This window comes from Sinohyriopsis cumingii, chromosome 16, assembly GCF_028554795.1.
Source record: "Sinohyriopsis cumingii isolate HCF-2022 chromosome 16, ASM2855479v2, whole genome shotgun sequence".
Taxonomy (NCBI): Eukaryota; Metazoa; Mollusca; class Bivalvia; order Unionida; family Unionidae; genus Sinohyriopsis; species Sinohyriopsis cumingii.
The window spans coordinates 16,681,196-16,708,411 of record NC_142976.1 but is presented as its reverse complement, the minus strand read 5'-3'; the positions used below and the strand labels follow the sequence as shown (position 1 = coordinate 16,708,411).

The window sequence follows — 27,216 nt, the reverse complement described above, 5'->3', positions numbered from 1 at the left end:
TTCAATATTATCTTTTCTAGATCACCCATAGAAATATTAGCATATTTTAGGGCTACTTTGGTTCCCATGGTGGCTCCACCATTTAGCAGATCATGGGAGTAAACTTATTACAGTGTATTACGTCTTAATGAAGCTAAGATAATATGACTGAAGAGACAATACTTTGGATTCTTTTTAAAGCTAAGAGTTCTGGTTATTGAAGTTAAATCTTCTTGGTAGGTATGTTTGTGTACAGATAAGTCACGTACATTGTGACTAAAATGAAATCATCTCGTAAATAGTGGCTAGCTTGATTTTTATTTGCAATATCCGTGGTGTCCTTAATGTATGAAGTTGTATTTTTGACAAACAGTTTAATGTGTTCGTCTATTACATTTCTGATTTGAAAGTTGGGGAGATGTTTCCACTAATATTGGTCATCCAGGAAGTTTTTCAGGAATATGCTTCATATGTGTTTTTGAAAAACGGTAACAGCGTCGAGTACGAATTTCATTGGTAAGGTTCAGAAAAACTTTATCATCTAATTCACCTTTTTTTTAAATGAAATTGTATTACAGTTGGATTATTTTACCATACTGTGTTTTTTGTTTCAGTAAGGTCTTTCCTTATTTTGCTATAATAACTAAGCATTTAACTGTTTGGGGGCTTCGTTGATGTAATCATCAGTGTTCATGATTATGACAGAGGAGCCTTTGTCTGATTTTTAAATAACAATATTTTTATTGCATAGTTCTAGGAGGGCATGGTTTTCATTTTGTTGAGACATTCAGACATCTTCTTTATTGTTTCAAGTTTTTAGCAATATATAACACGTTTCAGTATATTCATTGATTATGTGGTAACCATGTGCTTTTTGTCAGCTGAAAGAGTTAATTTCATCATCCATTTTTGGTGTGTGATGGAAACAGTGTTTCAACGTAATTCGTTGAAAGAAGCCAAGTCCTTATAAACTTGACCAAGGTCGATTTCTCTAACAGTAGGCTAAAAGATAATTCCCTTATTTTCACTCTACGTGACCATGCAAATTTCAAACCTATGAGTGAATTAAACAAATTCATTATCTTGCACCTTTATTCAGACGTATGTTCTCTTTATGAACTTTTCTATTTATGTCTAAATATTGTCTTCAAACTATCGTTCGTTGATGCACAATTCATATTCTCTTCAAAGGAAATAAAATCATTAACACAATCAAGTTTGAGTTTCGCAGAAGGGAGAATACCTGATAAACAGTTTGATGAAGGAAGAGTTTTACAACAGGAAATGGTTTGAGTGATATAATAACACATATCACAATAATACTTCAATTGAAGCAATCAATAATGGATACGTAATACGTATGGATCAGCTAATTCGGTTCCATGTTCATTTAAAAACAAATTTTAATTATCATCATGGTCTATTTTATCCTGTATTAAACTAGCAATATCCCAATTGAATGGTCTACAGTACTGCTAGAAGTCACCCATGATCAGTTTGCTAATGGCTACAGTACTGCAGGAAGTCACCCAGGATCAGTTTGCTATTGGCTACTCTACTACTAGGAAAGTCACCCATGATCAGTTTGCTACTGGCTACTCTACTACTAGGAAAGTCACCCATGATCAGTTTGCTACTGGCTACAGTTCTGCTAGGAAGGTCACCCAGGATCAGTTTGCTACTGGCTACAGTACTGCTATAAGTCACCCAGGATCAGTTTGCTATTGGCTACTCTACTACTAGGAAAGTCACACAGGATCAGTTTACTATTTACTACATTATTGCAAGGAAAGTCACCCAGAATCACAATTTACCACTGGCTACATTGTTGCTAGGAAATTTACCCAGGATCACGATTAGCTATTATTTACATTTTTGCTAGAAGATTTACCCAAGATAACAATGTGCTATTGGCTGCACTACTGCTAGGAAAGTCACCCAGGATCACAATTTACTATTGGCTACATTGTTGCTAGGATATGTACTAATGATCACAATTAACTATTACCTACACTATTGCTAGCAAAGTCATCCAGGATCACGATTTGCTGCGTTGTTGATAGAAAATTTTATTTACCTAGAATCACAATTTGCTACTGGCTACATTGTTGCTATGAAAGTCATCAAGGATCAAAACATTTATAGAGGATGTCCAAAGCAACAATCACACATTTGATCAAAATTGGCTCAGCTGTTTTGGAGAAAATGACAAAAGGTTTTGATTTTTGTTTCTTTTTAACTCATTTTTATGGAAAAACCACAAAGTTGCAAAGGAGCTAACTCATGATACAAACTTTAATTCAGGAACAAATCAATTAAATTTGTTTAAAATACACTCTGCTACTTGGGACAAAGAGTTAAAGGTAGAAAATGTGTTTGGACAAATGACAAATGCATGATGGATGCCGGACCATACCATAAGCTAATATGACTTTTGACCATGTGAGTTAAGTGACAGAGTCAAAGTTACAGGGTGGGAGAAAAAATGGACAAGGGAGAATGTATAGATGTCATTACTAATTCTACCACATCTCGCGCAGAGGCACAACTACATCCATCCATACATGCATACATACATACTTTACATACATACATACTGTACATACATATATACATTACATACATACATACACACATATGTATGCATGCACATGTACATGCATTTGGAGAGAAATAAAAAAAACTCAATAGAGATATCAGAGACATATGTGACTGGATTATTTCAAAAACAAGTCTTGCATAATTCACAGGTTACTTGTTTATTAAATGTATGTCCCATAATTTCTGTGATATGAAAGACCAGTAATTAACCCCTGTTAGCTAATCTGGTTTATAATCTACAATTTCAAGTGACTGAAACCAAAATATACAAAATATAATGAAAATTTTACAACCTATGTACAATCATAATTGCACCATATATATTTAATGAAACATATCTCTGACACTTGCATGCAAATAAATAATGATCAGCCAATCTTAGACAGGCTTTCTCTACAAAGACTATATAAAACAGCAATAATGCTAAAGTTACTGATATGATGCAATAACCATTGATGACCCTACAATTTCATGTGTAATAAGAACTGATTGGTTTATGCTAAATATCTTTTAGTTTAGCAAAGTCAAAAGAAATAAAGATAACTAGGATGTCTATAAGTTCAATGCAATAGAGATTCTTGTCAAACAGTTTGAAGTACCACTCTGTACACATATTTCTTATCTTTTAAATATAATGAAATATATTACCCTTCAACCATGACATAATCTTTGAACTGTCTGAAAAGCTTAATGAAATATGATAGGTTACTGTGTTATAAGCAGCATCCCTTATCAGGAATCCCAGCATCAATTTTCTGAGTCAAGGCAGCCAAGCATATTGCATCTTCACATCAGCCCTTACATGCTTCTACAGTCAGTGCAAATTTATGTCTAATGAAGATGACTGGTTATCCGATACTCAAATTCTAGAAGCCTGAACTATTCAGGATTTTTAGGAAAAAAAAGACATAAGCTTTCTAATGAATTGACTGCATGTTCTTTGTCATCTCAATGCTGCTGTTAATTTCCTTTTAATTGCCATCCAGTGGACTTGTTTTTGTTATGTACAATGTTTTTCACACTGAGAAACTATATTATATGTACCAGTTTATGATACTAGTGTTGAAGTACCCCCCCCCCACTTGTATTCACACTGAAACACTTGTTAACAATTTTATCCCATGAAATTTTGATTTTCCACAATTTCATCAATAGAATTTAGAATGCATAATTTATAATACAAATGTACAATCCACAAAATCTGCATCTCAGAAGTACACTGGTAGATCTTTATTTAACCTGGACACTAATATATGCTGATATTGATAATGTCCACAACTATTTATTTTGACAGTTTGAGAATAAAAGCAAGAAAAAATACATGACAAGAGTACAGACTGACACCACTTTTTGTCAAGTACATGGAGCTTAATCTAACAGATATCAACATCAACCTTAATCAAGCATATGGAAAGACAGACATCGATGCGCACACACACACATTGATGCTAGTGATGACCATGTCAAGCTCCTGCAACAAAAAGTGACATTAAGGAGCACAATACAATCATAATAATAAATCCTGTTTATGAAAATAGTTGATGGACAGAACTATACTTCCCTTTTGGGGCATGTGTTAATTACATTGACAAGTCTGAGATCATTTGTATCCCTTTAGTTTGGTCATCCCTAAACTGATGAATTTCTACCAAGATTTAGTGATGTTTTTGTTTAACTCAGCTAAACATTTCCCAAACTGAGTTGAATACCTCCCCCAACTCATCTGAACAATCCCCAAACTGAGCTGAACATTTCTCAAACTCAGCTGAGGTAAAATGTGAATAGGTGCACAAAAAGATCTGTAATCGAAAGGTTTACGCTCAATTTGTGAAAATGTATTAATGCATATGCACATGCAAAGATAACCGACCTTTGTGGCAAAAATAACTGTGCTATATCTACACGATAATCTGATGTGCCTTGATGTAAATCCTTAGAGATGTTTTATCCTCTAAGATTTTAAACTAGAATTTTTGAATCTTTTACGAGTGAAAATCTTTTTAAAATGGCATCCTTTTAGACTGGTTCATTTGATAAAAGTGTAATTAAAGCAGCAAAATAATAATACTACAGTATTTGCAACCATAAATTATATAAGTGTTAAGTCTGTTGCTTTATAACTTTGCACTTTATTCTATTAGTCTGCAATTTGAATTTCTAAAGATAGGCTGGTTAAGTCATGTTACAAATCATCAACATTTTCAATTTGGAATCTGTTTGGTCTCATTCGGGACAAAAATCTGACATTGCATTAAATATGTACTGGCTGTGCAGTATCACATAAAACAATTTTTAACTGCAAATATTTCTAATTTTAGCCAACCTATTGCTCTTTGAAATGCCATCCATAGCCATTCACATGACAGGAAATGAAAAACACAGTAAACGTGATGCATCAAAGCCCTTGTTTACACTGCATACATGACAGAGTCCTATCAATCAATATGATAAATACTTTGCAATGCCACAAAGAAAAGTCATTCTATACAATGCCAAGACCTTAATATTACAATGTGTGATAAAATTAATATATTACTTGTGTTCATTTCACATTCAATTTATGAAACATTTAGAAATGCAATATACCACTCCCTGAAATGGCTCATGCCATACAGCATTGAAATTCACGTCATATTCCTCTTTTTTTTTTAAAATCACTTCTGTTACATTTGCTTCTTTTTCTTGTGTTAAAAATAGAACGTTTCACGACTAAATACTTTTCCTGAAATTTTTTTCCAATGATTGCACTTCATTTGAAATGGTACCAATTATGATGGCTTCTGTCTTTATTTAATGCTGATGGTTATAACACCAAAAGACAGCATGAAAAATTTTAATACAAATAAACCAAAGAAATAAGCATTAAATTGTTTCCATGCAGGATTATGACTACGATTTATCAACTTTACCACCTACCTTCATTCAGATAGTTTTAATAAACAATGACTAATTTGGTCTAACCTTGATGTATTTCACATCTATTGCAAACCAAGACCCAACAACTCTTAAAACATAATGGTCATCTCCCATACAATTATATATGATATGAATTTAACACTTTCTGCCGCAATATGTTTCCATATTATTGCATATTTGTCCCAAAGAAAAATTAAGAACTTCCAAGTTGTTACATTTAGTAGTTCACAGGAATCTCAATGCATTATGATAATTAGGGGATTGTCAAGGCCCTGACTGTATTCCATGCGATACTGGCCACATATTTTTAAAGCTGAAATAACACTATCTCATCATTAAAACAAACATGTTTTTTCTAAACAAAAGCCACATGCCTTGGGGATGTTATACCTGGAATGGAACAGTCTCTGTACAGAAATACAGAAATGGGGTTGCTTAGTTTTTTGTATTCAAAACAAATTGCATATGAATGCTACTTCAGCTGTTATATATAATAGCTAAGATGCTCAAAGGTTAATAGCTTTGGATGGTAAATCAAATGTGGAATCAGTGATGTGAGATCAACAGACCTTCTACCCCTATTAACAATGATGGAGTTGATCCATGAACTGCCACATTATGAACACACTACACTTTGCTGTCCATTTTCATTGTTGAAAATTAAAAGGCATACGACTATCTATGACTGGGTAATGATAGTTCATTAGCATATAACTAAACAAGATGAACTAAATAAATATCAAATTTTTAAATGAAAGTTTTTAAATCAGGCGGTAATACAAAGTTTTGCCTAGTAAGGTATAGAAATCAGGTTACAAATCTAGGTTTTGCCAAGTAAGGTATAGAAATCAGGTTGCAAATCTAGGTTTTGCCTAGTAAGGTATAGCAAGCAAGCAGTAAGACAAAGTTTTGTCTAGTAAGGTACAGTGTCAAAACTGATGTCAAGGTCCTATTCTATCCAATAATAATAATAACCATGCTTTATATATAGAGGTAACTCAATTACTAAAAAACTTTTCTCCCTTGATGCCTTCTCTGCAATCTTGTTAGATACAATGTGTGTGGGTGTGTGTATATATATATATATATAATTTAACACAGTTGACAAGAGTACTTATATCTTATTTACCATGAAGTCAATAAATTGTGTTGAAAGCACTGAGGGAATTTGACTTTTACACTGAAAGCAATGAGGCAATTTTATTGTTTTACACTGAAAGCAATGAGGGAATTTTATTGTTTTACACTGAAAGGCATGCTGTTCACAATAAGAATCCCTGAAAGTAATAACTCGTCTCAAATTGCTGTAATCAGGTTTTTTTGGTAGGAAGAGATTTCCACAAAGCACAGCACATACTTTGGCTGCATCTGGCTTAATTGTCTGTAGATATTGTTATCCAGTTTCATTCAAAACTTCATATATCAAACAGCTTTAATGTACTCAGTTCTTGTAAAGTTCCATCCAACTTCAGTTTTTCAAACAGGAGCTCAGAAGTTGAATCAATATGGTTATCTACAAGCATATATGCCGCTCTTTTCGTAACTTTAAACTTCTGTTGGGGTCTTGTCTGGAGTCATTTCCCTAATCAATGAAGCCATATCTATCAGTGGTTGAATACATAAATCAAAATATAGGATGCTGACACCAGGAGAGAGGTATTTCCTAATTTTGGCAAGCAGTGTTATCTTAGAAGACAGCAATTTAGACACACTGTCAACCTGTACATCCAGTGAAGTAAAGTATGAAAAATGAATACCAAGTTCATGATGAAACATTTTCAATGGATGTATTTTGAAGATTTAAATCAAGATGCTTCTGGTCCATGTGAGCCAATTTCTGTATTGTGATTGCTAGCAAACACTTGATCTTGTTTTGATTTGGAATGTTTTTTATTCTTAATCCATACTTCAATTCTCTTCAAATATTCTTTCTGACATTCTTTAGTAATTAATGTGGTTTTAGTTAATTTTAAAACTTAAATTAATTCTACTAGGTATTGTCACAATGTTGGACATTCATGATGGATATGTCATGGTTGTTAAGTGAAACTATCAGGACTTTTAAAGCTAGCCCCCCCCCCCTCGCATCACTTACTGGCCAGAACACAAAGTGGAGTAATATTTCCAGACAAACAAAACCAAAATGCATAATGAACACAAAATGAAATCCAGAATGAACTCATGAAATACTGAACAAAAACAAATGAAATCATAAATACATTTCCATAAGCCCAAATGCAAAACAAAAACATCAATGAACGATAAACAAGAACAGAACAAAATGCAAATGCTTTTCGTGAATGGTTTGATAATTATTTTCAGAATGCCACTGCTCGAAAGCTGTTTCACACGTTGATAAAGCATTAGAATCTTTACTCTTATAGATAATATTTACTCCTTACAAGCTGTGAAGGAATTTGAGCAATGCTAGAAATTTCTTGGAATGAAACATCAAGGTTAGCAGTAAGCAGACCAAATAAACTGCTTTTTGCAAAGTACAATATTGCTCCAGAGTATATAATCCCGCAAATACTCAACAGGTTTAGAAAACATAGATGGCCCAAAGTTGCAGTGCCAGACTATTGTCTTACACTATCCAAATATCATATGCATATCCAGTAAAGTGTAGTAGACATGCTCAGTCATGACTAATTCGAATAAAAAAAGGCCTAAAGAGCATTTAATCAGTAGATGTTCTTTCGTCTATGGCCTAGTAGGCATTCCTGCTGATCAATTCCTGTCCAAAGCATCAGCTACAGAAATGCTCTCTCAATTTACATGCATTAGTAATTTCTATTAAGTACAGTTACTTTCCCCAAACTGCATTTATATAGAATATACCGGCAGTCTTCCAGAAAATGTTGGTGATATTCATAGTTTGGTACAATTCAAACAGGAACTCTCCAAAGCATCTCTGCACATTAATCACCTCTTATCTATCCCCACTTTCCTCAAGCACCACAACAACCACCAGACTGGTCTAATCTCACACACCACAAAAAACAGCCAGACTGGTTTAATCTTACATATCACAACAACAGACAGACTGGTCTAATCTTACATATCACAAAAAACAGCCAGACTGGTCTAATCTCACACACCACAATAACAGAACAGCCAGACTGGTCTAATCTTACATATCACAACAACATCCAGACTAGTCTAATCTTACATATCACAACAACAGCCAGACTGGTCTAATCTCACACACCACAACAACAGCCAGACTGGTCTAATTAAAAAACACTAAGGGCAAGGATCAACTTTTTTTTATCATTTTGGATTAGAGATGGGGTTTTATCCTCTTACTCTACCATTTTCTCTGATGATGTACATGTCCAATTATGACAACCTGATATACAAAGCAGAAGTAAAAGCAACAGTTTTTGTTGAGGCAGACATGTCTGCCACAGATGTGATGACATCACCTGTGGTTGTATCTGTACAACTTTCAGTGAACAAAAAGAAATGAAATTTGCTGACAAATACTCTGCAGCAATATTTTCACATTTATTGCAGTTGTGGTTATCTTTTTATTGTCCTAAATTATATGCAGTCTTTTGCATTTTACGCATTTGCTATTTTATGAAAGAACACTTTCAATAAGAGAAGATACAAAAGCAAGTGGTCTCGCTTTAACACTCTTGACAATAAAAACCCAACTTTGATAAATGCTTTTCCATTTTGTTCTAAGGGCTGTTTCATTTAAACATACATTGTACCCAGGGAAGGCAGGTTGTTTACAAATATATGCTAGGGTACTTTAATTTCACATTAAAAAGTTCATATTAAACTGATAAGAAAATTCTAAATTGCATTTATGGGTGAGTACCTCACCATCACTGGGTCCCATGTGTTTAAATGTAACAGCCCTAAAAGAGTTAAATGAAAAGAATTTATAAATTGATAACATAGATGTAAATTATATCAGAATGCAATGTTGAAAGAAAAAAAGTTGGGAAAACAAAAATTTGATAGTAGCTACAAAATAAACATGAAAGGAAAGCTAATAAAATAGAGAGTTGGTAAAATATCCATTTCTGCTTTGTACAATTCTAAGCAAGCGACAAACATATAAGATACAGAAAATAATTACTAAGTAACCAAACCAAGTTAAAGAAAGGCCAGGGTCTGTGTATCAAACCCCAACTCAGGTGAAAAATTTGAATTTAAACCTTACCAAAAAAGCTAAAGGTGAGGACACAATCGTAAAATTCAGTGGACTCTATTCTAAGAGGTACCTAAGGTGGGAACAAAATCAGGACTTCGGATTTCAACTATTGTATTTGAAGCATGCCTCAATATCTTACTGCCATTAAACAGCAAAACAATGGGATCACAAGACTGAGTTGACAAGTGTCACATAGATTAACAATGGGATCACAAGACTGAGTTGACAAGTGTCACATATATTATTGTGTAAGGTTTGTGCTAATCTGGCTTAATTCTTCTGTCACAAGCAATACATTACATCCTGAAAAGACTTTGTGTCTGGCACAGTAATACACCTCAAGTACATGTATACATTGTCTGGCAAATGCCTCAAGTACATCTGTACATTGTCTGACACAGTAACACACCTCAAAGTACATATATACATTGTCTGACACTCTTAGACACCTCAAGTACATTGTCTGACACAGTAATACACCTCAAGTACATCATAAGGCACATTTACCCTTAATCGGGCATTTTAGCCAGTTTATGATGTTAACCAAACTATGTGCTCCAAGAGTACAGGACTTTTCCCAGTTTTAAAACTCCCTTTTTTATAATGTGGGTATTAAAGGTGTCAAAATTTTCGGAAATGTCAATCAGGTATCTGTTGCTTCTAATGATCAGTTACCTGGGTATCCAATCAAAAGAACTGATATTAATTAAATGTGAACTTAAACTCTTTTGTTTAAGTTCATACATGCCAACCCCCTGAACGGTATAAGCATAATTATTACTAATGTAAATGGCAAAAGAAAGCATACTATGAGCATAAAAAGAGAAATCTATATATTACATGCCATAAAAAGAGAAATCTATATATTACATGCCATAATTACAGAAAACCATATGAAAAATGTACATTTATTTTTGCTACTTACCTGGATTTGCAATTAGTTAAAATTATTGTTACAAATTGGTTAAGTCTGTGTGGATTAGTATAAGAATACAGACACAAAACAAAATGATAAATTATTTAACCACAACACTCACTTGAGCTAGTCTAAATGCTGAACTTTTGCTCAAAGGTCATAAAGTCAAGTCCAAAAATTTGAAATGCTGTTATTACATCACTGCTGAATTCTTTTGAAATTTGTAAAGCGCTATTAAAATGTCATTTTACTGATGCAACATTTTAATCAGTTTAACAAAATTTCTCTCTAACATTTTTCAGTCATACACCATTAATAAGTCACATCAATCAAGCCTATTTCACATAATATTTGGCGCCATGTTTTTTCTTTCAATGTAGACAGGTCTGCTACTTAAGTGTGTATCATATTTTAATGAATCTGTGACAGAGTTGCAAATTCAAGAAACCTGTCTTTTTCTTGAAAGCTTGTCATGTATAGTTACCATAAAAAGAACATGAGGAAACTGTTTGATGTACATAACCAAATGGTTACACATGTCGAAAATAAAAGCTCAGTAGATGGAGGTCAATGATGGATAAATGCACAGCCTCAAACTGTAATCATTATTTTTAGGCTCACTTGATCCTGACATTGTCAGATATAATCTTTCATCAGAACTAGGAAACATGTTGTTTTTTAAATGAAATAAATGGGTACCCTACTGCTAATTTTATTACCTGGGAAATTGTGAACTGATAGATACCCAAGTACCCAGGTACATGTTGACAGCTTTAGTAGGTATTTTGGTACATGTATGAACTTACTTGCTATTGAACCAAATAGATATACAATACACATTCATGCAGTAACTGATCATTTAAAAATAATAATAATACAATGATCAGTGCAAACATCTTCTGAAATACTCGAGAAAGACTTTGATCCATTTGGATCAAAACTCTTTCAACCCTCATGATACAGCCAACATCTGCATACAGCAACCCATCCTCATATGACCATTTGTTGCAAATGAACTGGCTGTAGATGGGTACAAACATCCATTGGTAAGTAAATCTGTGATGGTCAGCCATCCCATTGAGACTCAAATGCTTCCTTCCAGGAATACCAGGTAAAGTTTGACCCTCTGAGCTACTAAAGAGCTTAACGAGACCTTAACTTTTAACCATAGCAAGAAAATTAACAGAAAGAGAAAAAATAACATTACATCATACATTTTGTAACATTAAGAAAGAACTGATAATGCATGGGGTAGTGTCATATCTAATTTCCTGAACAAATATAATACATTCCATGACTAATTTTCTTGTTCTGAATCTGGTCCTATATAAAATGTAAATTTACAAATCACAGCTGGTAATAGTCACTGTTGTGCATATTTTATTTCACGCCACTGAAAACTTTATGTATTTGTGATATTCAAGTGAAAATGAAACACATCAATCAAATAATAAAGTAATTTTTCAATGCTTGAATCCATCCATTCTGTGCACTTCTGCATGCTCATCCATATTAACAAAATTATTTCCATAAACAAAGTCATTATTATAATACTTGTAAACTTCCTCTACAGAACTTGCATGGATGGAAGCTGCTTTCAGCAAAACTGGCACGATCCACCAAGTTGGAATGTCCAATCTCTGATAAGAGGTTTAAAATTTTACTAGCGGTGCTGTCCTTAACCTCATGCATTGCAGGTGCTTGTTTTGTGGACTGTATTTTATTTTCATGTACTGTATTATCAGTAAAATCAGGTGATTCAAAGTAGGTATCATGCTCCTTCCCACCTACTATTGCCTCAACCTCACTCTCCGCATCTGACTCCGAACTTGTATAGTCAGGCCACTCTACAAAATAAGAAAAATCTATGTAATGTACATGATATTTTACTGTATTTATACCTTGATGAGACCTGAAGACCAGCTTAATAAATTTCTCAAAAAGTATAAAGTGAATTTAATAACATAAAAATCCTGTGTAAATAAATGCTAGCATGTCTTAAAAATGAGGCGAGTGCACAGGGCTAAGAGAAAAGTTTGGTATTATATCAATGAAATTTCATTGGTACATTTTGCATGTTTGCAGCAGAATATTCAAGTAAATTAATGACTATCTATACAAATAAAATGTTGCTTCAGGGTGTATTGTCATGACGTTTATATATGCAAGTATGTGCATGTCTTTCTGTATGTATGCATTATGTTTAGTGGCACATAAGCACATTAATGGCTATATACAGTTAGTGCCAATTAAAGTTAAGTTCTACAAATGCAAAGAAATGCAACCAAAATAATTTGGAAGCTATAAAGGAGAAAAAATATCATGATTTTCAGCTCCCTTTGCATTTTGTAATGAGTTGTTGTTGTGGGGTTTACCGCCATTTTTCAGCACACAATAGGCTATGCATGGCGGCCAGTGTTGATGGTGGAGGAAGAACCTGGAAAACCTGTGAAGAACCACCGACCCAAGAGAAGCTACTGGCAAGCTTTCTCACATACCCACATTGGCCGAATCCTAGACTCGAACCCACGCAGACACAGGTGAGATGGCAGTGATCCATAATGGAGAGCACTTTAGACCACTCGGGGCCAACATTTTGTAATGAGAGTAGAAAGTATAGATTATTTGGTATCATTACAGCTATATCTGTCTGCTTTTCTGTTAATACCACCTTGGCATATCTAAAATGACCATGACACTACAGAACTCGGAAGTAGGGCACAGCCTCACCACACCTACAAGCAGGCTGAATGAGCTAAGAAGAACTGATAGTGATCAAATTTTCAGAAATCCAGTCTGATATCCTTAATTAATCAAGGTGATAAAGAGATATAAAGAAATTAAACTGGTCTTTACCAATTTACGTACCTCTCCATTATGCAAAATAAAATACCAGAACAATTTCAAAGATCAAAGTAATATAAACTGTAGGGTACATCAATATTACATTAGCTGTTGACATCTGTGAAAATCTTGATATCAATGTATATCTTTTGACATCTGATTGTGAAAATCTTAATATTAAAAACCTAATGTTTACTTCCCTAAATTTTAAAGATATTTAATCTTAATGTTTAATTCCTTAATTATTGCCAGCATATTTTTATTTGTAATTTCATGTTGTTTTTATAAATTTGTTGTACATGTTTTTGTGTTTTACCTAACAATGTAAAGCACTTAGAGCTTCCAAAGATTAGGTGTTGTACTAAGTCCACATTATTATCTCAATGCACATCCGCTGAAATCTGATTCTGAAAATCTTGATATCAATGTATATCCACTGAAGGCTGTTCCATTAAAACATACATGGGACCCAGGAAAAGCACTTTTAAAGTGGGGTACTCACCCATACATGCAATTCAGAATTTTCTTATCATTTTAAAATGAACTCTGTGACATCAATGTACCCTAGTATATATTTTTTTTAAACTGCCTTCCCTGGGTATGTTCAAATGGAACACCCCTGATATCTGATTGTGAAAAGCTTGATAGCAATGCATATCCACTGATATCTGATTGTGATAATCTTGATATCAATGCATATCCATTGATATGATTGTGATAATCTTGATATCAATGCATATCCACTGATATCTGATTGTGATAATCCTGACATCAATGCACATAGGGGCCCCAAGTGGCTGAGTGGTCTAAAGCGCTCTCTGTTATGGATCACTGCCATTTCACCTCTGTCTGCATGGGTTCGAGTCTCGGATTCGGCCAAAGTGGGTATGTGAGAAAGCTTGCCAGTAGCTTCTCGATGGGTGGTTCCTTCTGGGGATTTCCTGGGTTCTTCCTCCACCATTAATACTGGCTGCCATGCATAGCCTATCATGTGCTGAAAAATGGTATTAAACCCTACAACAACATCAATGCACATATGTTGATATCTGATTGTGATAGTCTTGATATCAATGCATAACAACTGATATCCGATAGCAATAATCCTAATATCAATGCATATCTGTTGACATCTGATTGTGACAATCTTGATATCAATGCTTATCTGCCACAAAACTTGAGGTACCATAATAGCAGAGAGGGCAAATAATATTTTAAACTTAATTTTAATATTACAAATTATTCACATTTCTAATCTTTTTATTCTACATCAAAATAAAAATAAAATCTAAAACCAGAAAATGTAAGACATTTTTAATGTACAGTGAAGTGAAAGTGGCTTCTGTGACAGACTTCAATTGATGTCACCTAATTTAAATCTATCACATGACAATAAGTTGTACATTGTCTCAATTATAATGGTTCAGTTTACATTTTGTTTATGAAACCAAATTTTTCTACAAAATGTATTATTCTTTAATGTCCATTTATCTACCTCTTGATAACTCTGTCATTGCTGTTACTGATCAGTTAGGTCAGAATCCCTCTTATCGATCTTCATAATATCACCAATTCCATATGAGAACAGACATTATCATTTCAATGTTATGCTATACCAACAAACATTCTATCAGGTCTGAATGATCCCGAGTATTTGAGCCAATATTTTGTAGATATGAACTTCCTTCCACTCTTTCACATTAAAATGACTTAACTATACCTTCATCTCTGTAGTGCTTGTGCCCATTGGCCATGTGGGAGTGTGCGTGAGCATGGGAGTGCTTGTGAAGATGGGGCTGTATCATTAAAGAGTCAGGGGAAGCAGGTCGTTGTGACTCCTTCTGATAGCTGTGAAGGATTTTCTTTTCTCCCATTAACTGCATCACTAAAACTTGCAATTCACCCAGTTTGTCCTGAAACAAGAATTCTGGAAATTATGCCCATATAGCCAAAAGAAAATCATAAACTTGATAAACATGGGAGACCACCTTCGTGAATTGTTTTAAAGTAGGTCGCTTGTTATAGAATTAAATCCTGAAAATTCTGACACTCACACAGATAAGATGGTGAGAAAAGGTTCATGCAGAAACATCAATTAAGCTGTATATAGCTGTTTTGTTTAAAAAGAATAGACACATACCTAATCATTAGTTATCAAATCCTATGTCACTTTGAATAAATGTTTCACTGGATTGCCAAAACACAAAACTATGTGCATGGAAAAAGGTTTTTTCCTTCTTCAAAAGCCCATCTGATAGCTTTGTAAAATGTGAAAGAACATGGTCTTTTTTCAAGGAGAAATATGGCAACAAAATAATAGATCCCAAAAATACTTTGATAATTCTCCTATTATAAAGCATTTTGTTACGATGACATGTAGATTTTTTGTGGGATTTTATTTATCCAATCCATTATGTACTTTAATGTTGAAACTATACAACTAGTTTTTCTGGGACATCTTATGGAAAGGACAGAAGAGAATCCATCCTATTCTTGAAGTTACCTGCATTTGTTCCCTATCTCTTGCCAACTGTGCTATATATTCATTCTTCTGGATCTCTCGCTGTTGTAACAAGGCCCTCTGGTGATGATATAATGATATATACTCTCCTGCAATAAACCAAATTCAATATTTCAATATGTTCATCATGGCATTATCAAAATTCAGTATTTCAGTGTGTTCATCATGGCATTACCCAAATTCAATATTTCAATGTGTTCATCATGACATTACCCAATTTCAATATTTCAATATGTTCATCATGGCATTATCAAAATTCAGTATTTCAGTGTGTTCATCATGGCATTACCCAAATTCAATATTTCAATAGGTTCATCATGGCATTACCCAAATTCAGTATTTCAATGTGTTCATCATGGCATTATCAAAATTCAGTATTTCAGTGTGTTCATCATGGCATTACCCAAATTCAGTATTTCAATGTGTTCATCATGACATTACCCAAATTCAATATTTCAATGTGTTCATCATGGCTTTACCCAAATTCAATATTTCATTATGTTCTCATGAAAATACCCAAATTCAGTATTTCAGTGTGTTCATCATGGCATTACCCAAATTCAGTATTTCAATGGGTTCATCATGGCATTACCCAAGTTCAATATTTCAATGTGTTCATCATGGAAATACCCAAATTCAATATTTCATTTTTTAATCATGGCATTACCCAAATTCAATATGTTTATCATGGCATTAATATTCATTTAGCAAATTGTACAATAATTATTAATGAAACATCTACCTAGACATAACCCATGTGTTTCAGGTATCTACACCCCAAAATTATATGCATATGTGTAGCCACCAGGACACTTGCACCATAAAAGGGTGTTAAAGGAAATGTGCAACAATGCAGGCATTAATGTCAAGAAGGGATCAAATAATCATCTTTGTGTGTGTGTATACATATGTATGAATGCATAATTTTGTAATAATATGTGTAATGGTGTCTGAATTTCTATGTTAGCCATTTTAAGATTAACTGACAATTTCTTCAAAAACCATGTCAATTATAAATATGTCATCACTATGGCAACTCAATATATCAGTTTTCACTGACTAAACATTCTGTGATTTTTGGGGATTCCAAAAAAGGCAATCTAATTTTGGCTAGTAATGTTCTAAGCTATGAAGATCTAGAGAGGTCGTAATATTCAAAACAGTCAATTATGATGAGATTTATTTTTCAATTTCACTTGGAGACCTCTATCAATCCATAAAATGTATTCATCACTAAAACTACCATCTACATAGTAGACTTACCAACAAATGATATTTTTTCATTAACATTAACCTTGTCATGGAGTAAAACAGAGCACATATTTTAAGTGAAAATCATCATTCCTCTGTAAAGAAATAATATAAAAAAAGTGTAAGCATCACACAGACAAGAACTTTTAACACAACAGGAAAACAAACCGACCCATCCAGTGACACCTTCAATTAGATAGCTTAAGATACCAAACATTCTACTATTTTAGCACTGCAAGACTATTTCACATTATTAAGTAAAATAAACACATTAAGCAGCAAACATTTGAAAACCCAATTTTTTTCTAGTAAAACATATTTCTTCGAGAATGCTACCAGTCATAATACCTTAGGAGAACTATTACTACCATACAAATCCAGCCCTCCCAGATTACACTTTTAGCTAAAAGAAACTAAGTTATCTGTCCACCTAGATGATGGTAGGGCAGAGTGATCTCCCCCGGTATATTTATTGGCAGTAAAACCTGTGAATATTTCAGATACTACTGGCGCATAAGGCATGCTCTCTACAAGGATTTAATAACTGGGGAGGCTGGTGTATGTGTATTATGTTTGGGCAAGTATTCCCATGAATGGACACCAAGTTCTACAGTTATTGGTGATGAAAAAGGCTGCCGTCGTAAGTGAAACAGACCTATCTTGTCAGAACTGCATGTAATTTGGGTCTACTGAGAGGGCATGTATTTCACCAATTCCACCCATCATGTCACGTTCCAAGATATAACTCACCTGACATTTCTGCAGGATGTCTTCTAGGTGACTTGATGTTGCCACCAAACAAAATGGTGCAGATCTGTGTCATTATTCAGTTCATCTGATGAGTAAAGACCCAGGGACTGACGATGAGTCCAAATGAGAGTGCTATGAATTGGTATATGATGCCGTTGCAAACAAATTGCAGGAACTTCCTGGAAATCTTGTGAATATGGAAATGAAGATATATTTTTTAAGTTCACACTGATTGCCAAGTCTCCTTCTTGGATGGTGTTCAAAATGTTCCAATGCCTTTTGCCTCTGGGACCAAGAAAAGTCTTGATTAAAATCCCCCAGAGAATTTGTATTTAAATGAGTTCTACCACATATTCTGGAAAAGGTAATATATTTATAGTTGCAAGGTGGTGGCTCTGAATGGGTCTCTTGGGACATTTGTAGCTGTTTGAACTCTGGACAGAAGAGAAGTGTTTAAAGTGATGCAAAGTCACTCAGAATCCACTTGTCAAGCACACTGATTATTGTGGCAAATCTTTTCTTATTCAGCAGCAATGAACTGTAGCGTTTCTCCTACTGGGAACTTTGGGAAGGGCAGGGTGGAAATAATGTAATTATTTTAGAGGTGGAGTGTGTCATGAGGAGAAATTCTGAAGCGAATGATAGGGCCATCTCTGCTGTTTATCTTTGGTTCACAAATGCCATAATTGATTTTAGACTATATTATTTCATGGGACAGTTGGTGGACATGTTTTGCAATAAGGTGAAATACCAAACTCCAACCTTTGTCTCACTAGTCCTGGAGAGTGGGAGAGTATAAGCTATGTTCTGCCTGTTGGAAGACAGTCATAGAGACGAAGTCCAGTTTAGAACCCATATAGTGGTTTTGTGTACTAACTGCTGAGTATCAATAACGGCCATCAGATCCATACATATAGAGTGTGGCCTTGTAATTCCCAAAAATGATACCACGTTTGCCTGCTGGGTTTATGAAATGAAATACTGATGTACATCACAAGTAGAACTGTGTTAACTCTTCCAGACTGCAGAACTAATTTTAAGTTCAACTTTTCCTTTTTCATCATATTGTCAATGGATGCTGAAGATCTGGTCCATGGAGTTGACGGAGTGGGAGGAGGGGGCCAGAAATCTGGAGGTAAGAGGCAGAAGACTTCTTCTATTGAGGCTTGGAATGCTGAACCTTCCTGTGACATAAGGTGTGTGTGATTTGGATTTTAACATAGCTTTAACAATTTTTCAGTCATATTGCTATGATGTCTACAGTGTGACAGTTTATAGTGATGTCTAGCACTGTGGCATCATGCCGCAGACATGTAGCATGATGTCCCACCCAGTCACTTTATCCTGACACCAGTCTGACCAGTCCTAACACTAACCTCTTAATGCTGAGCACCAAGCGAGGCAGCTGTTAGTACCATTTTTGTTAAGTCTTTGGTATGACTTGGCTGGGGATTGAACCCACGATCTACCGCATTCAAGGTGGACGCTCTAACCACTGGGCCACCAGAGCGGTCCTGTGACATAGTATAGAATTAAAACAATGATGGCATTTTAGAACAAGCATCATAGTCTTTCTTTGCATGAGGTTAAGGCTGATGCCTCCTGTGATTGAGACTTAACTGACAAAGAGTGTCAAGGTCTCCCACTCAATAAACTCATAAAGTACCCTGAATAAGAAAATGGGTCACTAATTAAGGAATCTCTTCTTGAGGTAAAGGCTCAAGAAATTTGTGAAGCAGCATCTGTTAGGAAGTTAGGAACTAAGCTTGGCATCATAAGAAATGAGTGTCCCAAGGCAGTATATGGGGTCTGAATGGTCTCAATAATTGCTGGCATATGTTGTGTTCAACAAAATGAATGTCTTCTGGTGAATGAGCTTGTATTAGTCATGGTTTTGGCCCCTCATGATCCCTTGTATATGGATTAGGTCAATCAAAAGAGAAATAGGCCATCTGCATGGGGAGGATGTCATCTAATTCATTAGGCTGGGTCTGGATAAAGGATGTTTGAGTCACATAACTGGTCTTTGCACCTTTGGAGAGGAAAATTGTGGCTGTTTGTTTAGCTCTTTCCTTCACTGTTCCACAATAGACAGAGAGTTGAACTCTGTGGTTGCAAGGCCAATAGGAGTTGCCAATAATGAAGAGTTCTGTCATGGTAACTTGGGTGCTTGGGCTGTCTCTGACCATGTAGATTTCTGGCACTTCATGGCTGAAGGTCTCCCTTGTTCACCAGAAATTATCTCAGGACAGGTCAGCATGTATACTTATGACGTCTTCATCTTTAGCTGTAAGTTTCTGTGCTTTGCCCATGGTCTAATTTGCAAGACAAAATAGAGCAGAACATATGAACCTGTGTAGCCATGCACCTGTCATTTTTATTATAATGTCGGTGCAGAGCTATACCTTAAAATGTTTAACCTGTAAATTGATAACAGTCTTTAAAAGCAATGAAGCATACAGGTATAATTTGACTGACAATACCACCTAGAGGAAGATACCTTGCTTGTTTTGAAAAGAGACTGGTCACAAAGCTATGCGATATGTTTCACCTGGAAATTAGCATTAGCAGACAATCTTAATTCCTGGCATGTACTTTTATCATCGATACAGTGTCAGGATGCTAAGAATGCTAAATGAAGAAAACTCACCTATATGTACCCAGAATTAATGTATTTATATATATATATATATATATATATATATATATATATAAAGAGTTTCCTAAAGACATAGTGAGTTGCACACATAAAAAAAAATCCTGATAGCCGAAATTACATTGAAATTGCATAGGCTACCTGTTCAAGCGATTGTGCTATTAAATGTGAGAAGATGAGAAAGTGTTATAAAACTGTAAAGGTAAAACTTTGCTGGCATTAGGAGGTGAGAAAATCTGGAAATATAGATGGAGTATACTTTCTCTAGAAATGAAAGGACTCCCTCCAACTCTTGTAATGGTATGCTTTTAAAGTTGAAACTGGCTTCTGTGATGTCTCTTGTGGTGAAAACATGCTTCTTAGCATGAGTGGAAGTAGTAACTGAGATTTTCAAGGGTTTTGCAATCAATCACTATAAAAAGGGGAAATCACTCTGCCCAACCGCCACATAGGTGGGCAGATACTTTTAGCTTCTTTAGTGAAAAGTGTTATCTGGGAGGGCTGGATTTGCAAGGTAGTAGTAGTTTACCTAAGGTATAATGATTGGGTAATGCATTTAAAGAAAGAAATGACATGCCTCCATGAAAATGGAGGAATATTTCAACACATTATGACACTTAAGATCAATTTACATTTTACCTATAGTGTCTGTTTCTCCTTGGAGCTGAAGAACAATATGCTCCAGCTGTTCTGCTTTATCACTCAACTCTGCCTTGTCCCTCATCACACGTGTATACTTGTCCTAAAGCACAATGAAAAAAGGAAAATGCTCAGCAATATTGGAAATTCATATGCAAGTCTCCAATATCAGTTCACTATATTTGTTTTGACATATTGGATTTAGTCTAAATGCAAAAAATTAGACTTTTGACAGAGAATGTTCTTTTGCAATCAATTTCAGCTGTATGAAAAGAAAGGATAAAATCGTAAAGGGGTTGTGATGGCTCAATTGGTCAACTCAATCCAAGGTTTGTCCTTGGACTTGGCTCCCATTTCCTCACCATGGTATAGCCAATAATAGGTTATAACTGCTGCCAAACCAACAGAAACACAAAGAAAAATGCTTAAAACTCCAATAAGATAAATTATTCTATGACACCAAATTAAACAAAATGTCTAACAAGGCCTGATAGCATTCACCTAGCTTCCATACATTGACGGCTGACTATATCAATTAGCAAGCTCGTGCAATATTATAAGAACATGTTGTATGCAAACTATCACCCAAACTTTATATCATGTTGATTTCACCTATTTAACTGGTTCTCACTTGAACAAGGCCTTAATGATACATTTATTGCCCTTATTACGGGAAGATATGAAGGCAAGTCAGGGTACAGGTGAACAAATCTTCAAATTTCCCCCAAACAAGGGCAACAAATTGTTAATCATATCAAACAAGGAATATGCTTGCATGAGGGGGAAACAATTGCATAAGGCATGATCATTTTCAAGACATAATCACAACAAAGAGACATTATATCTTGTGCCATGACATCCTATTGTGTGCATCAATCAATGACAGTTACTTTTATTACATATCATAAAAGTATATATTCCAAGTTCATTAAAATTAGAACAAATATAGCATCTAGAATGGGAACAAGGTTAACCAATCAGATCCAAGATCACCTCTTATTCATTGGTCTTGTTCATTATCTAGCTCATTTGAGATAGTATGTGATAAACCTATATTCCAAGTTCTACTGATATTAAATCAGAAATATGGAATCCACAATCCAAAATGCATTTTTCTCTTGTGTTGGGATAACACCAAGAAGAACATTTATAATTTATACAGTACTTGAAGAGACTGGCTGGTGATTAATGTAGACATGCAATGTACAACTTGCCTTGTAGCTGTTATATTTCCAAAGATTGCTACATAGCAGAGCTGTGAATTGGGTAATATATTTCATGTGCCACAATGTGTTAAAATAAGATATGATTCTTAGCACAGTTATAAAAGTTAGGGGCAAACCAATAGTTTGTTCATTTTAGGTGCAACAGTCATCCAAAATGAACTGTTTACGTTGTACCTATATGTGTGTCAGATTTGGATTTAAACCACAGCTTAAACAATTTTTCATCATATTGCTACAATGTCTGCAATGTGGCAGTTTAAATTGGTGTCTAGCACTGGGGCATCATACCGCAGACATGTAGCATGATGTTCCACCCAGACATATTATCCTGACACCAGAACGACCAGTCCTAACACTAGCCTCTTCATGCTAAGTGCCTAGTGAGGCAGCTGTTAGTATAATTTTTATAAGTCCTTGATATGACCTGGCCAGGGATTGAACCCGTGACCTACTGCACCCGAGGTGGATGCTCTAACCACTAGGCCACAGGAGCGGTCATTTTGTACCTATAAGCATAAACTTAAGCTGTGACTGCTTCTTTCCAACCTGTATCATTTCCATGGCTTGCTTGACCTGCTCGTACTCTCTCCTACTAATCTTGTCACTCCCTGATGGTGTGCCTGAAATCGAAGCAACGTAAGACATAAAATTCTATTAATCCTGTCACTTACTGATAAGTGTGCCTGAAATCAAAGCAATGTAAGATATGAAATTCTAGTAATCCTGTTGCTTTCTGAAGTTATGACTGAACTCAGAGCAATATAAGGCACGAAATTTGCCATCTCCCCATCTGCAAACATTGTATGGCAGTTTGTGTAAAGCAAGTGCAGACACTTGTAAAATAAGTTTATATCTGACTGGCAAATCAAATGCAAGCTGATTTACATGGGTAAATAAACAAATATTTATAATTTTATTGTTCCATTCTAAATGCTTGACAAGTAAGAAATGCTATATATTAGAGTGTAATTGCTAATTTTGACCTAATATAAAGGAAGCCATCTCCCACAAACAACATGGAGGCCCTGAGTGGCCAAGTGGTCTAAAGTACTCACTGTTATGAATCATTGCCATCTCGCCTCTGTGTGGGTTCGAGTCTTGGATTTGGCTAATGTGGTTATGTGAGAAAGCTTGCCAGCAGCTTCCCATGGGTCAGTGGTTCTTTCCAGGGTTCCCCCGCCGAGTTCTTACTCCACCATTTATACTGGTTGCCATGTATAGCCTATCTTGTGCTGAAAATGGCATTAAACCCTACAACAACAAGCAAACATGGTCTTGGAATAAAATCAGTTTTCCACTACATTTTAGCAGCTATGGGTTTTCAACCTTTGGAATGAGAATAAAAGGGTACAAGGCAATAATATGTATTCAGTGTTATTTGTACAATGTAGCAATACATTTTTCACACTGGTTAATAATAAGACAAAATACTGCTGATGTAACTGTTAACCACAGCATGTGACATAGCTGTAGATATTATTAATGAGAAGCTGCTTGACAGGTCTGATGTTCCAGTTAGTAGATCTGGTTTAGTCTGGTGCTTTACAGCAATGTAATGCAAACAGGTTATATAATGCCAAGGCAGTAAGATTACTGACTTTCCCAATGATCAGAGGTGCCTGGTATTACTGGTACACCTGTTTACTGTGGTATTCTGTTCCAATGGTACACACCGTGGTACTTTGGTAATTTCAGTCAGTGCAGAACTTTATGAATTTAATGATATTAACAGAATGCTTGCATTTTTCAGGACAAAATAAAAAAAATTACAAATTATTATTAAGCAAAACAGGTGTATTAATCACAAATTAATTTTCAATATTACAAATTATATTTACGATCCTTTCAACATATCTGATATGTGTCATATATCAATATGATGGTCAAATGGGATGTTGTGAAAGATATTTGGAGCCAATCCAACTTTTAGAAAACGTTTGGATAAAAAAAATTAAATGTACATATATTCCTTTATAAAACTGCAAGTCATCACAATTTTTTCAGGAGAGAAGTCATTTTTGTTTGAATTTTATGTAACTTCTCAAATCCAGTAAAAACTTTCTCATTTTCTGATCAAGTGTATCATATGTTCACTGATAAATATCTTGCATGGGTGTTGGCATCCCACGCAAAGTTTCCTTGCCTATTATATAAATAGTGCAACCAGTGAACTGAAAGCTTTGGTGACTGCTCTTCCTATTTTCGTCAACAAACTCTCTAATGTCAGCAAAATGTCTTTTACAAGGTGTCAGCTAAAGTGTAAGCTTAATCATCCAACTTTTTAGTTACAGGTTTTAGATTATAACTTATATAAAAATTAACATACACAAAGTAAATTCATTAACTAAAATATACTGACCATCTAATTTTTTTAAAGGGAGGAGGCTGCGATTTTCTTTTGAGCTGATATTTTTATATTTTACTTTCTCTTATCTCAAGACAATTTCTTTTTTTCTTCAAATAATCTATTGGATATAATTTGTTGTTATTTTGCTATAAATCTGAGCATTATATTCTTTCCAGCTGTTGACAGATGGAAGTTTTAAAAGTGTCTGACCACTGCCCCAAAATATTAAATTGTTGGTCCTTTGTATAATTGTGGTATACAGGTGTACCTACTGTGGTGTGTATGTTCTGAAATACTGCAGTACCCAGTTTTACCTAGGATGTACCACATTAGCCAACCAAGGCTAACCCAATGGAAGGATTCAAACCCACACCCTTCTGACCATAAGCCTGCCAAGAATGGCTCCTGTCTACATTAGTAGATGCATCTAATGACATGCACAAGAGTGCACTGTGATTATCCTATAATGCCAAGCTTGCAAGGGGTACAGGCATAGTGGGATAAAAACCAGCAAGAGTGCACTGTGATTATCCTATACTGCCCAGCTTGCAAGGGGTACAGGCATAGTGGGATACAAACCAGCAAGAGTGAACTGTGATTATCCTAAACTGCCCAGCTTGCAAGGGGTACAGGCATAGTGGGATAAAAACCAGCAAGAGTGCACTGTGATTATCCTATACTGCCTAGCTTGCAAGGGGTACAGGCATAGTGGGATAAAAACCAGCAAGAGTGCACTGTGGTTATCCTATAATGCCTAGCTTGCAAGGGGTACAGGCATAGTGGGACGAAAACCAGCAAGAGTGCACTGTGATTATCCTATACTGCCTAGCTTGCAAGGGGTACAGGCATAGTGGGATAAAAACCAGCAAGAGTGCACTGTGATTATCCTATACTGCCTAGCTTGCAAGGGGTACAGGCATAGTGGGATAAAAACCAGCAAGAGTGCACTGTGATTATCTTATACTGCCTAGTTTGTTGTGGTACAGGCATAGTGAGATGAAAACCAGCAAGAGTGCAGTGTGATTATCCAGTATTGCCTAGCTTGCAGGCGGTTCAGGCAAAGTGTTATAAAAATCAGCAACCTTTCATGGCGAGACCGACATGAAGCAGTGAATAAGTGCATTCTTTTGACTAATAATGTGAAAAATTAAAATTGTCTCCATGCAACCCTTACCCCTCAAATGCAAAACTAATTATAACCTCCTTCAAAAGAATATTGTGAGTGCTTTACAGCTGAAATATGTAATTTATTCTCATTTTTACCAGATTTAAAACCCTGAAATTTACAAATGAATGAGCCAGAATGTATTTCCCAAATTCAACCTCATAATGGCTAACTGAAATGAGCGGTAACTCTTACAAATATTCTCTTTGGTTACTTTGATGCATCAACCAGAATTCTATACATTAATAATGAAGAATGCTCATGCCTGCTGAGACTTACTTGCTTGGACCAACTCCTCTTCTAGGTCTGCAATCTTGATTCCCAGCTGGTCGGACAGGTTCCTTTGATCCTTCAGATTCTGAAACATTTGATTCCTCTCCGTCTCCAACTGGGTGATAGTGGCCTGAAGGGAATCAATCTGAAATGGCAGCAATATGAGCAATGAGTTATGTTCCAAATTTGGCATTATATAAGTACAGTGCTGATCATATATAGTTCCTTATGTTTCTTCATTGTCAGTCAACATCAAGAAGTTAAACCTTCAGTATTAACGATGGAAAATGTGGACACAATTCTAAACTCATATTTGAACTTTGCAAACGTTTTTTAAATTATCTTCCCTGGCATTCTCCTGTGAGTAAAACCAATTTGACAATTTTCTGGCAGCCAGGTGTTACAACTCTATGGTCTTCAAACAAAAAACAGCAAAAACCAACAATATAACTTATTTCCCTATTATACAAAGTGAAAAAGTAAAAATAACTTAAAGTATGGAGCATGAAATCCTCAACAGTCCTAAATGTTCTATCAAGTCAAAAAGTATCCAGTAATCCAAATGAGTTCCAGTGGTATTTAGAATGATGCATACTTAATGTAATGGTGTGCCAACATTATTGAAATAATTACAATGATGTCATCCCATACTGTATTTAAAATGAACTCCTAGTTACTCTTTAATTAGCTATTATTCCAAATTCTGAATAGTTCAAACACTCCGTAATTTTAACAGCTAACTGAATTAACAAATGGCTGAATTAAATAAATGAATCCTGTTAATTAAATACAAATGAATATCTTCCAAGACTAGTGTTTTCTACTAAGAATGTCTGATTCTCTTGCAAACATCTCTTACATACAAAGCTAAGACTTAGTTTCAGAAACAAATGAAAGACATATTTCTAGAATGATCTGAACTAGTAAATAAGATCAGATGTTCACAGTCAGAAATTAGGTCAGC

The 27,216-nt window shown here is 35.0% G+C and overlaps 1 protein-coding gene across 1 annotated transcript in view; it reads right to left on the bottom strand.

Annotated features, from left to right (window-relative positions):
- Positions 1-2,719: 2,719 nt before the first annotated feature.
- The window catches only part of LOC149780001 (golgin subfamily A member 2-like), an 80,594-nt gene continuing 56,097 nt past the window's right edge, over positions 2,720-27,216 (bottom strand). The window contains exons 20-25 of the mRNA XM_089936725.1: positions 26,259-26,397; positions 23,014-23,087; positions 21,242-21,344; positions 15,928-16,034; positions 15,145-15,337; positions 2,720-12,430 (exon numbers count right to left, since the gene is read on the bottom strand). Of these exons, the coding sequence (XP_089792851.1) occupies positions 12,129-12,430; positions 15,145-15,337; positions 15,928-16,034; positions 21,242-21,344; positions 23,014-23,087; positions 26,259-26,397 (918 nt within the window). The 3' untranslated portion in view covers positions 2,720-12,128. The remainder of the gene's footprint in view (positions 12,431-15,144; positions 15,338-15,927; positions 16,035-21,241; positions 21,345-23,013; positions 23,088-26,258; positions 26,398-27,216) is intronic.